Source organism: Tachyglossus aculeatus, chromosome 9 (assembly GCF_015852505.1).
Source record: "Tachyglossus aculeatus isolate mTacAcu1 chromosome 9, mTacAcu1.pri, whole genome shotgun sequence".
Classification (NCBI taxonomy): Eukaryota; Metazoa; Chordata; class Mammalia; order Monotremata; family Tachyglossidae; genus Tachyglossus; species Tachyglossus aculeatus.
In genome coordinates this window covers 30414313-30430177 of record NC_052074.1, presented here as the reverse complement: position 1 = coordinate 30430177, position 15865 = coordinate 30414313, and the positions used below count along the sequence as shown (strand labels likewise).

Genomic DNA, 15865 nt, shown 5'->3' with positions numbered 1-15865 from the left:
CAGGAAACGTCACAGTGCAAATGAGCATCTTCACGAGAACACTCGCATCTCACCTAAATTGTACTTTCCAAGCGCTTAGTACAGTGCTCTGCACACAGTAAGCGCTCAATAAATACGGTCGAATGAACCCAAACTACAGATGGCTCAAATTCAGGTTAGAATGGTTTCTTGGAAACTCTTGTCCATGTGGGGATATAGAAAATGCACTGCTATTGGTGAAAACCCACTTTATCGTCCGGCTTTAGGTTAAATTTCTACGCACTATATTCAACCTAAAAAAACTAGATCAGTAAAATAAGGCGTATCATTGGTTTTGGATGCTAACGTTAGAAATACAATATTAGATGGCGATGAATATATTTTAGTGCCTTAGAGAACTTGACAGTGATAGTGCATAATAACTGAGGACTATATTTTTCTTCAACATTAAATACCGTTTGTAAGAAGTTAACGAAACAGTTGCAGTAATTTATATTTGTATTTGTAATGAAACAAATTACATCTGAATTGCGTTGTCCTCAATCCCCGAAGTATCTGATCTACTGGAGGTTTTAAACGGAATGCTTAAATAAACTCTAAAAAAACCTGCAAGGTGTGACTCATTTAAATGTTATTGTTCTGAATTTAATTAGTGTTTTAGTGTTATGAGCAACCTGCGAGATCATTCGTATTTTTTCTTAAATTTGCAATTGCTCTGCAGTGATTTACCACAGTAATCTCGACACGTCTGTTCTCTCTCGTACTTCATCATCATCATCAATCGTATTTATTGAGCGCTTACTGTGTGCAGAGCACTGTACTAAGCGCTTGGGAAGTACAAATTGGCAACATATAGAGACAGTCCCTACCCAACAGTGGGCTCACAGTCTAAAAGGGGGAGACAGAGAACAAAACCAAACATACTAACAAAATAAAATAAATATTTAAGACAGTGAGCCACACGTGGGTCAGGGATTGTGTCCGACCTGCTTAGCCTGCGTCTAGAACAGTGCTTGGCAGTTGGGAGGTGCTTAGCAAATACCAAAATATAACAACAACAACATCCTAGGTGGTTGGCAAACATAGTCAAATGATAAAAGAAGCTTTGCCTCTTGTTTGCCATACTTGAACCAGAAAAGAAGCATGGCTCCGTGGAAAGAGCCCGGGCTTTGGAGTCGGAGGTCATGGGTTCAAATCCCGGCCCCACCAACTGTCAGCTGTGTGACTTTGGACACTTAACTTCTCTGTGTCTCGGTTACCTCATCTGGAAAATGGGGATTAAGACTGTGAGCCTCATGAGGGCCAACCTGATAAACTTCTTAGCTTAGAACAGGGCTTGGCACATTGTAAGCGCTTAACAAATACCAAAACTATTCGTATTATTATTATTAAAAGCAGGTTCGTGCAGCAGAGACTTGCCTTCCTTCAAAGTTATTGTCACGTTTATTTATACCGAATAGGTGATCGTAGTTCATCAGGCCTTAGTTTGTCCCAGTTAGGAAATGGAACAAAAGATGAATAAAGGGAGGATGATGAACCAAGCACCAAGTCGGTCAGTTGTATTTATTGAGCGCTTACCCTGTGCAGAGCGCTGTACGAAGTGCTTGGGAGAGGACAATATACCACAATGAGGTTACAGTCTAGACACCATATAAATAAATCATAGATGTGTACTTCAAGTGCCGCGTGACAGAGAGCGGGGGATGAATGAAGGGAAAAAGTCAAGGTGACGCAGAAGGGATGATGATGTAATAAATTACATGAAATAAAATAAAATAAAATAAAAATGATGATGTAATAAATTACATCATTGATGATGATGATGAAGGGAGTTGAAAGAAAGGAGAAGGGCGCAGGCAGGGAAGGCCTCTTGGAGGAGATTGAAGCGGGGGAGAATTCATTCAATCATTTATTGAGCGCTTACTTTGTGCAGAACACTGTACTAAGCGCTTGGGAAGTACAGGTTGTCGGAGATGAGGAGGGAGGGCGTTCCAGGCCAGAGGTAGGATTCATTCATTTCATTCATTCATTCAGTCCTATTTATTGAGCGCTTACTGTGTGCAGAGCACTGTACTAGGCGCTTGGGAAGTCCAAGTCGGCAACAGAGACGGTCCCTACCCAACAACGGGCTCACAGTCTAGAAGGGGGAGACAGACCACAAAACTAAACATGGAGACAGGTGTCAATACCATCAGAAGATATAAAATTATAGCTATATACACATCATTAATAAAATAGCGTAAATATATACAAATGAAATGGAGCAATAAATCTGTACAGACATATACAGGGGCTGTGGGGAGGGGAAGGAGGTAGGGTGGGGGGGGTGGGGAGGAAGAAGGAGGGGGCTCAGTGTGGGAAGGCCTCCTGGAGGAGGTGAGCTCAGTAGGGCTTTGAAGGGAGGAAGAGAGCTAGCTTGGCAGATCAATCAACCAATCAATCGTATTTATTGAGCGCTTACTGTGTGCAGAGCACTGGACTAAGCACTTGGGAAGTACAAGTTGGCAACATATAGAGACAGCCCCTACCCAACAGCGGGCTCACAGTCTGGAAGGGGGAGACAGAGAACAAAACAAAACATATTAACAAAATTAAATAGAATAAATATGTACAACTAAAATAGAGTAATAAATATGTACAAACATATATACATATATACAGGTGCTGTGGGGAGGGGAAGGAGGTAAGCTGGGGGGGGAGGGGGAGAGGAAGGAGGGGGCTCAGTCTGGGAAGGCCTCCTGGAGGAGGTGAGTCAGAGGTTGTGGGTTCCAATCCCGCGCCCTGCCACTTGTCAGCTGTGTGACTTTGGGCAAGTCACTTCCCGTCTCTGGGCCTCAGTTAACTCATCTGTAAAATGGGGGTGAAGACTGTGAGCCCCAGTTGGAATAATCTGATTAGAATGACCAGCGCTTAGAACAGTGCTTGGCACATAGTAAGTGCTTAACAAATACCATTATTATTACTATTATTATCATTACAGGGACTGTGTCCAACTTGATTTGCTTGTATCCATCCAGTGCATAATACAGTGCCTTGCACATAGCATTTAACAAATACCACTATTATTATTATTATTATTATTAATATTACAGGGACTGTGTCCAACTTGATTTGCTTGTATCCACCGAGCGTATAGTACAGTGCCTTGCACATAGCGTTTAACAAATACCACTATTATTATTATTATTATTATTATTATTATTATTATTATTACAGGGACTGTGTCCAACTTGATTTGTTTGGATCCACCGAGCGCATAGTACAGTGCCTTGCACGTAGTAAATGTTTAACAAATACCATTATTATGAATATTACAGGGACTGTGTCCAACTTGATTTGCTTGTATCCACCCAGCACGTAGTACAGTGTCTTGCACATAGTAAGCGTATAACAAATACCATTATCATGATTATTACAGGGACTGAGTCCAACTTGATTTGCTTGTGTCCCTCCAGCACATAGTACCGTGGCTTGCACATAGTAAGCGTTTAACAAATACTATTATTATGATTCTTACAGGGACTGAGTCCAACTTGATTTCTTTGTGTCCCCCCAGCGCATAGTACAGTGCCCTGCACATAGAAATCGTTTAACAAATACCATTATTATGATTCTTACAGGGACTGAGTCCAACTTGATTTGCTTGTGTCCCCCCAGCACATAGTACAGTGCCTTGCACATAGTAAGCGTTTAACAAATACCATTATTATGACGATTACAGGGGCTGTGTCCAACTTGATTTGCTTGTGTCCCCCCAGCACATAGTACAGTGCCTTGCACAGAGTAAAGCATTTAACAAATACCATTACTATGATTATTACAGGGACTGAGTCCAATTTGATTTGCTTGTGTCCCCGCAGCGCATAGTATAGTGCCTTGCACATAGTAAGCATTTAACAAATACCATTATTATGAATATTACAGGGACTGTGTCCAACTTGATTTGCTTGTGTCCCCCCCAGCACATAGTACAGTGCCTTGCACATAATAAGCGTCTAACAGATACCATTATTATGATTATTATTATCATTCTTACAGGGACTGAGTCCAACTTGATTTGCTTGGATCCACAGAGCGCATAGTACAGTGCCTTGCACATAGTAAGCGTTTAACAGATACCATTATTATGATGATTATTATCATTCCTACAGGAACTGAGTCCAACTTGATTTGCTTGTGTGCCCGCAGCGCATAGTACAGTGCCTTGCACATAGTAAGCATTTAACAGATACCATTATTATGATTATTATTATCATTCCTACAGGGACTGAGTCCACATTGATTTGCTTGTGTCCACTGAGCGCACAGTACAGTGCCTTGCACATAGTAAGCGTTTAACAAATACCATTATTATGATTATTATTATCATTCTTATAGGGACTACGTCCAACTTGATTTGCTTGTATCCACCGAGCGCATAGTACAGTGCCTAGCACATAGTAAGCGTTTAACAAATACCATTATTATCATTCCTACAGGGACTGAGTCCAACTTGATTTGCTTGTGTCCCCCCAGCACATAGTACAGTGCTTTGCACATAGTAAGTGTTTAACAAATACCATTATTATGATTATTATTATCATTCTTACAGGGACTGAGTCCAACTTGATTTGCTTGGATCCACCGAGCACATAATATAGTGCCTTGCACATAGTAAGCATTTACCAAATACCATTATTGTGATTATTATTATGATTCTTACAGGGACTATGTCCAACTTGATTTGCTTGCATCCACCGAGCGTATAGTACAGTGCCTTGCACATAGTAAGCATTGAACAAATACCATTATTGTGATTATTATTATCATTCTTACGGGGACTATGTCCAACTTGATTTGCTTGCATCCACCGAGCGTATAGTACAGTGCCTTGCACATAGTAAGCATTGAACAAATACCATTATTGTGATTATTATTATCATTCTTACGGGGACTATGTCCAACTTGATTTGCTTGGATCCACCGAGCGCATAATACAGTGCCTTGCACATAGTAAGCGCTTACCAAATACCATTATTATGATTATTATTATGAGTCTTACAGGGACTGAGTCCAACTTGATTTGCTTGTGTCCCCCCAGCGCATAGTACAGTGCCTTGCACATAGTAAGCGTTTAACAACTACCATTATTATGACTATTACAGGGGCTGTGTCCAACTAGATTTGCTTGGATCCACCGAGTGCATAATACAGTGCCTTGCACATAGTAAGCGTTTAACAAATATCATTATTATGATGATTACAGGGACTGAGTCCAACTTGATTTGCTTGTGTCCCCCCAGCGCATAGTACAGTGCCTTGCACATAGTAAGCATTTAACAAATACCATTATTATGATTATTATTATCATTCTTACAGGGACTATGACCAACTTGATTTGCTTGTATCCACCGAGCGCATAGTACAGTGCCCTGCACATAGTAAGTGTTTACCAAATACCATTATTATGATTATTATGATCATTCTTACAGGGACTATGTCCAACTTGATTTGCTTGTATCCACCGAGCGCATAGTACAGTGCCTTGCACATAGTAAGCGTTTAACAGATACCATTATTGTGATTATTATTATCATTCTTACAGGGACTACGACCAACTTGATTTGCTCGTATCCACCGAGCGCATAGTACAGTGCCTTGCACATAGAAAGCGTTTACAGAATACCATTATTATGATTGTTATTATGAGTCTTACAGGGACTGAGTCCAACTTGATTTGCTTGTGTCCCCCCAGCACATAGTACAGTGCCTTGCACATAGTAAGCATTTAACAAATACCATTATTATGATTATTACAGGGACTGAGTCCAACTTGATTTGCTTGTGTCCCCACAGTGCACAGTACAGTGCCTTGCACATAGTAAGCATTTAACAAATACCATTATTATGAATATTACAGGGACTGTGTCCAACTTGATTTGCTTGTGTCCCCGCAGTGCATAATACAGTGCCTTGCACATAGTAAGCGTTTAACACATACCATTATTATGATTATTATTATCATTCTTACAGGGACTGAGTCCAACTTGATTTGCTTGTGTCCTCCCAGCGCAGAGTACAGTGCCTTGCACATAGTAAGCGTTTAACACATACCATTATTATGATGATTATTATCATTCTTACAGGGACTGAGTCCAACTTGATTTGCTTGTGTCCCCCCAGCGCATACTACAGTGCCTTGCACATAGTAAGCGTTTAACAAATACCATTATTGTGATTATTATTATCATTCTTACAGGGACTGAGTCCAACTTGATTTGCTTGTGTCCCCCCAGCACATAGTACAGTGCCTTGCACATAGTAAGCGTTTAACAAATACCATTATTATGATTATTATTATCATTCTTAAAGGGACTACGTCCAACTTGATTTGCTTGTGTCCCCACAGTGCATAGTATAGTGCCTTGCACATAGTAAGCGTTTAACAAATACCATTATTATGAATATTACAGGGACTGTGTCCAACTTGATTTGCTTGTGTCCCTGCAGCGCACAGTACAGTGCCTTGCACATAGTAAGCGTTTAACAAATACCATTATTATGATTATTATTATCATTCTTACAGGGACTACGACCAACTTGATTTGCTCGTATCCACCGAGCGCATAGTACAGTGCCTTGCACATAGTAAGCGTTTAACACACACCATTATTATGATGATTATTATGATTATTATAGGAGCTGTGTCCAACTTGATTTGCTTGTGTCCCCCCAGCGCATAGTACAGTGCCTTGCACATAGTAAGCGTTTAACAAATACCATTATTATGATTGTTATTATCATTCTTACAGGGACTATGACCAACTTGATTTCCTTGTATCCACTGAGTGCATAGTACAGTACCTTGCACATAGTAAGCGTTTAACAAATACTGTTATTATCATTCCTACAGGGACTGAGTCCAACTTGATTTGCTTGTGTCCACTGAGCGCACAGTACAGTGCCTTGCACATAGTAAGCATTTAACAAATACCATTATTATGATTATTATTATCATTCTTACAGGGACTGAGTCCAACTTGATTTGCTTGGATCCACCGAGCGCATAGTACAGTGCCTTGCACATAGTGTTTAACAAATACCATTATTATGATGATTATTATGATTATTACAGGGGCTGTGTCCAACTTGATTTGCCTGTGTCCCCCCCAGCGCATAGTACAGTGCCTTGCACATAGTAAGCATTTAACAGATACCATTATTATGATTATTATGATGATTCTTACAGGGATTAGGTCCAACTTGATTTGCTTGTGTCCCCCCAGCGCATAGTACAGTGCCTTGCACATAGTAAGCGTTTAACAAATACCATTATTATGATGATTATTATGATTATTACGGGGGCTGTGTCCAACTTGATTTGCCTGTGTCCCCCCAGCACATAGTACAGTGCCTTGCATATAGTAAGCATTTAACTAATACCATTATTATGATGATTATTATGATTATTACGGGGGCTGTGTCCAACTTGATTTGCTTGTATCCACCGAGCGCATAGTACAGTGCCTTGCACATAGTAAGCATTGAACAAAATACCATTATTGTGATTATTATTATCATTCTTACGGGGACTATGTCCAACTTGATTTGCTTGGAGCCACCGAGCGCATAATACAGTGCCTTGCACATAGTAAGCGCTTACCAAATACCATTATTATGATTATTATTATGAGTCTTACAGGGACTGAGTCCAACTTGATTTGCTTGTGTCCCCCCAGCGCATAGTACAGTGCCTTGCACATAGTAAGCGTTTAACAAATACCATTATTACGACGATTACAGGGGCTGTGTCCAACTTGATTCGCTTGGATCCACCAAGCGCATAGTACAGTGCCTTGCACATAGTAAGCGTTTAACACATACCATTATTATGATGACTCCAGGGGCTGTGTCCAAGTTGATTTGCTTGTGTCCCCCCCCCCCCCCCCCAGCGCATAGTACAGTGCCGTGCACGTAGTAAGCGTTTAAGAGATGGTATTATGAGCCTGCCGGGCAGGCCCCGCCCCCGCCCCGGCCCTGGATCCCGCCCCCTCCCCGGGCTCCTCAGTGGCCGCAGGCTTGGCCTCGGGTCTGGGTGCAAATCCGGCGGGCTTCATGGAGGCGGGGGCGGCCCCCGCACACCAACCGCAGCCGCCCGGCCCTCACCAGGTGAGACCTACTCCTCCTCCTACTAATAATGATGGCATTTATTAAGCGCCTACTATGTGCCAAGCCCTGTTCTAAGCGCTGGGGAGGTTACTAGGTGATCAGGTGGTCCCACGGGGGGCTCACACACTTCATCCCCATTCTGCAGATGAGGGAACTGAGGCCCAGAGAAGTGACTTGCCCCAAATCACCCAGCTGACAAGTGGCGGAGGCGGGATTAGAACCCACGACCTCTGACTCCCGAGCCCACTGTTGGGTAGGGACCGTCTCTATATGTTGGACTTCCCAAGCGCTTAGTACAGTGCTCTGCACATAGTAAGCGCTCATTAAATACGATTGATTGATTGATTGATTGATTTCCACGGAGCCACTTTGCATACCTGTCTGTCCGGCCCGCCACTGACGGTTATTTATGGAGCGCTTCCTACCCGCAGGGCACTGCACTGAGCGCCCACTGGGATGCAGAGCCCTATACTAACCGCTTAGCAGGTGCACAGCCCTACACTAAGCGCTTATTAGCTCGGTGCAGGGCCCTGTCCGAAGCACTTACTAAGTGCAGGACACTGTGCTGAGCGCTTACTAGGTGCAGGGCACTGCACCGAGCGCTTATTAGGTGCTATTTATTCTATTCTATTCGCTAGAATTCGTGTATTCTATTTATTTTATTTTGTTAATATGGTTTTTTTTTGTTGTCTTTCTCCCCCTTCTAGACTGTGAGCCCGCTGTTGGGTAGGGACTGTCTCTATATGTTGCCAGCTTGTACTTCCCAAGCGCTTAGTGCAGTGCTCTGCACACAGTAAGCGCTCAATAAATATGATTGATTGATTGTACACAGTAAGCGCTCAGTAAATACGGTTGAATGAATATGTGTTTGTACATATTTATTACTCTACTTATTTTACTTGTACTCCATATTTATATATTGTATTCTATTTATTCTTTTCTATGGAATTCCTGTATTCTATTTATTTTATTTTGTTAATATGTTTTGATTTGTTGTCTGTCTCCCCCTTCTAGACTGTGAGCCCGCTGTTGGGTAGGGACCGTCTCTATGTGTTGCCAACTTGTCCTTCCCAAGCGCTTAGTGCAGTGCTCTGCACACAGTAAGCGCTCAATAAATACGATTGAATGAATGAATTCCAAGTCAGAGGTAGGTTTTGGGCGAAAGCGCTCAATAAATATGATTGATTGATTGATTGATTTGAAAGGTCGGCGGTGAGATGGATGAGATCGGGGTACAGTGAAAAGGGAAAGATTAGAGGAGTGAAGTGGCTGCAGTAGGAGAGTAGCAAGGTGAGATAGGAGGAGGCAAGTTGATGGAGTGCTTTAAAGCCAATGGTGAGGAGTTTCTGTTTGAAGCGAAAGTGAATGGGAAACCACTGGAGTTTCTTAAGGAGTGGGGAAACGTGGCCTGCACATTTTTGTGGAAAAATGATCCAGGCAGTAGAGTGAAATATGGACTGGAGTGGGGAGAGACAGGAGGCTGGGAGGTCAGCAAGGAGGCTGATGCAGTAATCTAGGTGGGATAGGTTAAGAGTCTGAATTAACGTGGTAGCAGTTTGGATGGAGAGGAAAGGGCGGATTTTAGCGAGGCTGTGAATCAATCAATCAATCAATCGTATTTATTGAGCGCTTACTATGTGCAGAGCACTGTACTAAGCGCTTGGGAAGTACAAATTGGCAACACATAGAGACAGTCCCTACCCAACAGTGGGCTCACAGTCTAAAAGGGGGAGACAGAGAACAGAACCAAACATACCAACAAAATAAAATAAATAGGATAGAAATGTACAAGTAAAATAAATAAATAAATAAATAGAGTAATAAATATGTACAACCATATATACATATATACAGGTGCTGTGGCGAAGGGAAGGAGGTAAGATGGGGGGATGGAGAGGGGGACGAGGGGGAGAGGAGGGAAGGGGCTCAGTCTGGGAAGGCCTCCTGGAGGAGGTGAGCTCTCAGCAGGGCCTTGAAGGGAGGAAGAGAGCGAGCTTGGCGGAGGGGCAGAGGGAGAGATCAAATCAAACGGACGGGATTTAGTGGTGGATTGAATATGTGGGTTGAATGAGAGAGGAGTGAAGGATAACGCCCAGGTTACGGGCTTGTAAAACGGGAAGGATGGTGGTGCCATCTACAGTGATGGGAAAGTCAAGGGGAGGACAGGGTTTGGGTGGGAAAATAACGAGCTCTCTTTTGGACATGTTAAGCTTGAGGTGATGGGAAGACATCCAAGAGAGGTGTCCTGAAGGCAGGAGGAAATCGAGACTGCAGGGAGGGAAATGTGGATTTGGGTATCTATTAGCCTGAGGAAGGAGTCGAGGGGGGAGCGGAAATAACGAGCCCCAAATGCGGGCTTCCCAGCCCGAATCGCCTCTGCACCTGGGTACTGTCAGGAGCATCCCGCCCATCCTCTGAGGAGGCCGTCTGGAGGTGGGCGGGGACCTGGGAACTGAAGGATGGGGTGAGGGGAGGGATCTGCAGGAGGTTGTTTGTCATAATGTATTGAGTGCTTACTATGTGCAGAGCACTGTGCTAAGCATACAGTCCATGTGAGACAAGGACCATATCCAACTTGATTAGCTTGTATCCGCACCAGCTTGTAATAATAATAATAATGTTGGCATTTGTTAAGCGCTTACTATGTGCAAAGCACTGTTCTAAGCGCTGGGGGGGGATACAAAGTGATCAGGTTGTCCCATGTGGGGTTCACAGTCTTAATCCCCATTTTACAGATGAGGTAACTGAGGCTCAGAGAAGTTAAGTGACTTGCCCAACGTCACACAGCAGACATGTGGCGGAGTCGGGATTCGAACCCATGACCTCTGACTCCAAAGCCCGTGCTCCTTCCACTGAGCCACGACAGTGCCTGGCACATAGTAAGCACTTAACAAATACCGCGGTTATTATTATTATTATTCTTAAATAAGCGCTGAGGTTGGCTGTTGAAATGACATGACCAGTAGCCACTAGGGAAGACCCTAGGGAAGGTGGGGAGGTCATGAATAGTTAGTTGAGCAATGACCTAAGGTGACCCTCTCTTGGGTGGTAGTAGATAATCGACTTTGAGCTTTAGAGTTTTGAGCTGCTGATACTGAGCATGCGCCTAAGGTGACCCCCAAAGATGGAAATTACAAACACGACTTAATTTTGCACAGCGGTGAAGATGTTCACCTGTAAAAGTGCGCAAAACATAATGCAAATGCACAGGAAAGCAATTTTGCTGCAGTTACAGAATCTCAGCAGTTGACTCTGTGTACTACTCATAAACACCCTAGCTGTGAAACTTTTATTAACTTGTCAGATGTGATGTTCTCTGCCTTGAAATATTTAAAATAATTGTATTTGTACTTTAACCTTCGATTACGTAGGCTTCAAACCACTTTTTGTTTTTGTCCTGCCCTCACACGTAACAATTTACTTGTTAAAGGAAGCAACCAGGCACCCGTACAATGAAATTAACAAAAAAAAACCCCAGAAAATCCAAATAAAAACCAATAAAAGCAAAACACAGAAAAACCACGTCTCCCAGCATAAAGACTGGTTGACCGTGTTTGTCCTGCCTCATTACGAAGTTAGAGCCACGAGGGAAAGAATACAGCAAAAGAATGTAGCCTGTAAATCACACGAGACCTAGAACATTTGGGTGATTCAGCAGTTATTCAGAGTTTTTAAAATAAAATAAAAAATAACTAACCCAAAAACACTGCGGTGTCATCCAGGGCTGGAGGCAACAAAGGGACTGGGAGTAAGTTGTTGAGATTGGCGGTGGGGTTAGAGTTGGAGCTGTGTATTTTGGATTCTAGGGATTCGGGGGCCTAGCAAACGGTCCGGGAGCGGTGAGGGAGCCTGGGAGAGAGGTTGAGTGGTGGGTAGCCAAGAGGACAGCAATCCTGCGTACCCATTCTATCTTATTCTCCTCAGTGCTTGGTAAAACACTGCCAATCCCCTCTGACTTTCCCATCATTGTAGACAGAACCACCATCCTTCCCGTCCTGGCCCTGGCCTGGAATACCCTCCCTCTTCATGCCTGACAAATAGAAAATCACTCTCCCCCGCTTCAAAGCCTTACTGAAGGCACATCTCCTCCAAGAGGCCTTCCCTGACTAAGACCTCACTTCCCCTTCTCCCACTCCCTTCTGCATCACCCTGATTTGCTCTCTGTATTCCCCATCCCTCTTCATCAATCATATTTATTGAGCGCTTACTGTGTGCAGAGCACTGTACTGAGCGCTTGGGAAGTACAAGTTGGCAACATACAGAGACAGTCCCTACCCAACAGTGGGCTCACAGTCTATCCCTCCCCCTCAGCCCCACAGCACTTAACGCATATCCGTAATTTATTTATTTACATTAATGTCTGTCACTCCCTCTAGACTGTAAGCTCATTGTGGGCAGGGAATGTGTCTATTTATTGTTATATTGCACTCTCCCAAGTGCCTAGTACGTGCACAGTAACCACTCAATAAATACGATTGATTGATAAAGCATGTGCCCCCTTTTTCAATCAATCAATCAATTGTATTTATTGAGCGCTTACTGTGTGCAGAGCACTGTACTAAGCCCTTGGGAAGTACAAGTCGGCAACACATAGAGACGGTCCCTACCCAACAGCGGGCTCACAGTCTAGAAGGGGGAGACAGAGAACAAAACCAAACATATTAACAAAATAAAATAAATAGAATAGATATGTACAAGTAAAATAAATAGAGTAATAAATATATACAAACATATATACATATATACAGGTGCTGTGGGGAAGGGACAGTGCTCTGCACACAGTAGGTACTCAAATTCCCTTGTTTAGACACGTACAAACATGTATACACAATGCTTTGCACATATGTTGCCAACTTGTACTTCCCAAGCGCTTAGTACAGTGCTCTGCACACAGTAAGCGCTCAATAAATATGATTGATGATGATGATGATGATAGAGTAATAAATATGTACAAACATATATACATATATACTGGTGCTGTGGGGAAGGGAAGGAGGTAAATGGGGAGGATGGAGAGGGGGATGAGGGGGAGAGGAAGGAAGGGGCTCCCCTCCCCACAGCACCTGTATACATGTTTGTACAGATTTATTACTCTATTTATTTTACTTGTACATATTTACTATTCTATACATATTTACCGAGCCCCCTCCTTCCTCCCTCCCATTCCCCCCACCCTACCTCCTTCCCCTCCCCGCAGCACCTGTATATATGTTTGTACAGATTTATCACTCTATTTTACTTGTACATATTTACTATTCTATTTATTTTATTTTGTTAATACGTGTTGTTGTCTGTCTCCCCCTTCTAAACTGTGAGCCCGCTAGTGGGTAGGGACCGTCTCTATAAGTTACCAACTTGTACTTCCAAAGCGCTTAGTACAGTGGTCTGCACACAGTAAGCGCTCAATAAATACGATTGAATGAATGAATGAATGTTTGTACAGCTTTACTACTCTATTTTACTTGTACATATTTACTATTCTATTCGTTTTGTTAATGATGTGCATCTAGCTTTAATTCTGTTTGTTCTGACGACTTGACACCTGTTCACATGTTTTGTTTTGTTGTCTGTCTCCCCCCTTCTAGACTGTTGTGAGCCTCTTGTTGGGTAGGGACCGTCTCTATATGTTGCCGACTTGTACTTCCCAGGCGCTTAGTACAGTGCTCTGCACACAGTAAGCACTCAATAAATACGATTGAATGAATGAATGAATGTGTGGTTGGTTCTTGATGTTCTTCCTGGGTTATTTTTTTGAGTCAGGAAGGGTGAGGGGGCTTTTGGTCAAAGAAGGCATTCAAGTGATGATTTTATTTTGTTAATATGTTTTGTTTTGTTCTCTGTCTCCCCCTTCTAGACGGTGAGCCCACTGTTGAGTAGGGACCGTCTCTATATGTTGCCAACTTGTACTTCCCAAGCGCTTAGTACAGTGCTCTGCACACAGTAAGCGCTCAATAAATACGATTGATTGACTGACTGATTGAGCCGAATGAGTTCTAAGTGTCAACACCAGACAAATTCTGACACAAGGATTGATGTAATAGAGTAATAGATTATTACTCTATTTATTTATTTATTACTCTATTTATTTATTTATTTATTTAGCTTGTACATATCTATTCTGTTTATTTTGTTAGTATGTTTGGTTTTGTTCTCTGTCTCCCCCTTTTAGACTGTGAGCCCACTGTTGGGTAGGGACTGTCTCTATGTGTTACCAACTTGTACTTCCCAAGCGCTTAGTACAGTGCTCTGCACACAGTAAGTGCTCAGTAAATACGATCGATGATGGTGATTGATGAGTTTGCGGGGGGAGAGCGAGAGATCCTGAAATAGAGCATTTCTGCTGGATGTTTTGTGTTCGGTCTGTGAGAGGAAAAGTTATTAAGTTGGGATTGGTACTGACAGTTTGATTAGAATTCTGATTCATCTTCTCCTTTCAAAGAGCCAGGATGATGGACTCTCGGTTTGCACCAAGCTGTGCTATGGAATCGGGGGAGCTCCAAACCAGGTGGCTACGAGTGCTATTGCTTTCTATCTACAGATCTACTTGCTGGACATAGCACGGGTGAGTGAGCCTGATTAGCCCCTCCTCAAAAATCTCCAGTGGCTACCAATCAATCTGCGCATCAGGCAGAAACTCCTCACCCTGGGCTTCAAGGCTGTCCATCACCTCGCCCCCTCCTACCTCACCTCCCTTCTCTCCTTCTCCAGCCCAGCCCGCACCTTCCGCTCCTCGGCCGCTAATCTCCTCACCGTACCTCCCTCTCGCCTGTCCCGCCATCGACCCCCGGCCCACGTCCTCCCCTGGGCCTGGAATGCCCCCAATCCCTCTGCCCCTCCGCCAAGCTAGCTCTCTTCCTCCCTTCAAGGCCCTGCTGAGAGCTCACCTCCTCCAGGAGGCCTTCCCAGACTGAGCCCCTTCCTTCCTCTCCCCCTCATCCCCCTCTCCATCCCCCTGTCTTACCTCCTTCCCTTCCCCACAGCACCTGTATATATGTTTGTACATATTTATTACTCTATTTATTTATTTAACTTGTACATATCTATTCTATTTATTTTATTTTGTAAGTATGTTTGGTTTTGTTCTCTGTCTCCCCCTTTTAGACTGTGAGCCCACTGTTGGGTAGGGACTGTCTCTATATGTTGCCAATTCGTACTTCCCAAGCGCTTAGTACAGTGCTCTGCACATAGGAAGCGCTCAATAAATACGATTGATGATGATGATTAGCCCATGTCCTGCCAAACAGGAGCGTGTCTTCCACACAGTACCAACTTGGCTCTCGAACCCTAAACCTTCTTCCTGGTTCCCCTCCTGACCCCCTGGAAAATGTGAAACAAATTCCCTGTGGCCTCTCATTCTGTCTGGGAAGAAGATCTTCCCAAGCGCTTAGTACAGTGCTCTGCACATAGTAAGCGCTCAAATATGATTGATGATGATGATGATGAAGATGTGATTATAGCCCCAGATTAATAATGATGGCATTTATTAAGCATTTACTGTGTGCAGAGCACTGTTCTAAGCACTGGGGAGGCTACAAGGTGATCAGGTTGTCCCAAAGGGGGTCACAGTCTTCACCCCCATTTTCCAGGTGAGGTCACCGAGGCACAGAGAAGTTAAGTGACTTGCCCAAAGTCACACAGCTGACAATTGGCGGAGCCGGGATTTGAACCCATGACCTCTGACTCCAAAGCCCGGGCTCTTTCCACAGATTGGGATCCAGGTTCCAGGAAGCCCCTGTAG

At 43.4% G+C, this 15865-nt stretch overlaps 1 protein-coding gene across 1 annotated transcript in view; it reads left to right on the top strand.

Moving 5' to 3' along the window:
• Window positions 1–8073: 8073 nt before the first annotated feature.
• MFSD2B (major facilitator superfamily domain containing 2B) overlaps window positions 8074–15865 on the top strand; it is a 64564-nt gene continuing 56772 nt past the window's right edge. The window contains exons 1-2 of the mRNA XM_038750872.1: window positions 8074–8127; window positions 14567–14689. Of these exons, the coding sequence (XP_038606800.1) occupies window positions 8074–8127; window positions 14567–14689 (177 nt within the window). The remainder of the gene's footprint in view (window positions 8128–14566; window positions 14690–15865) is intronic.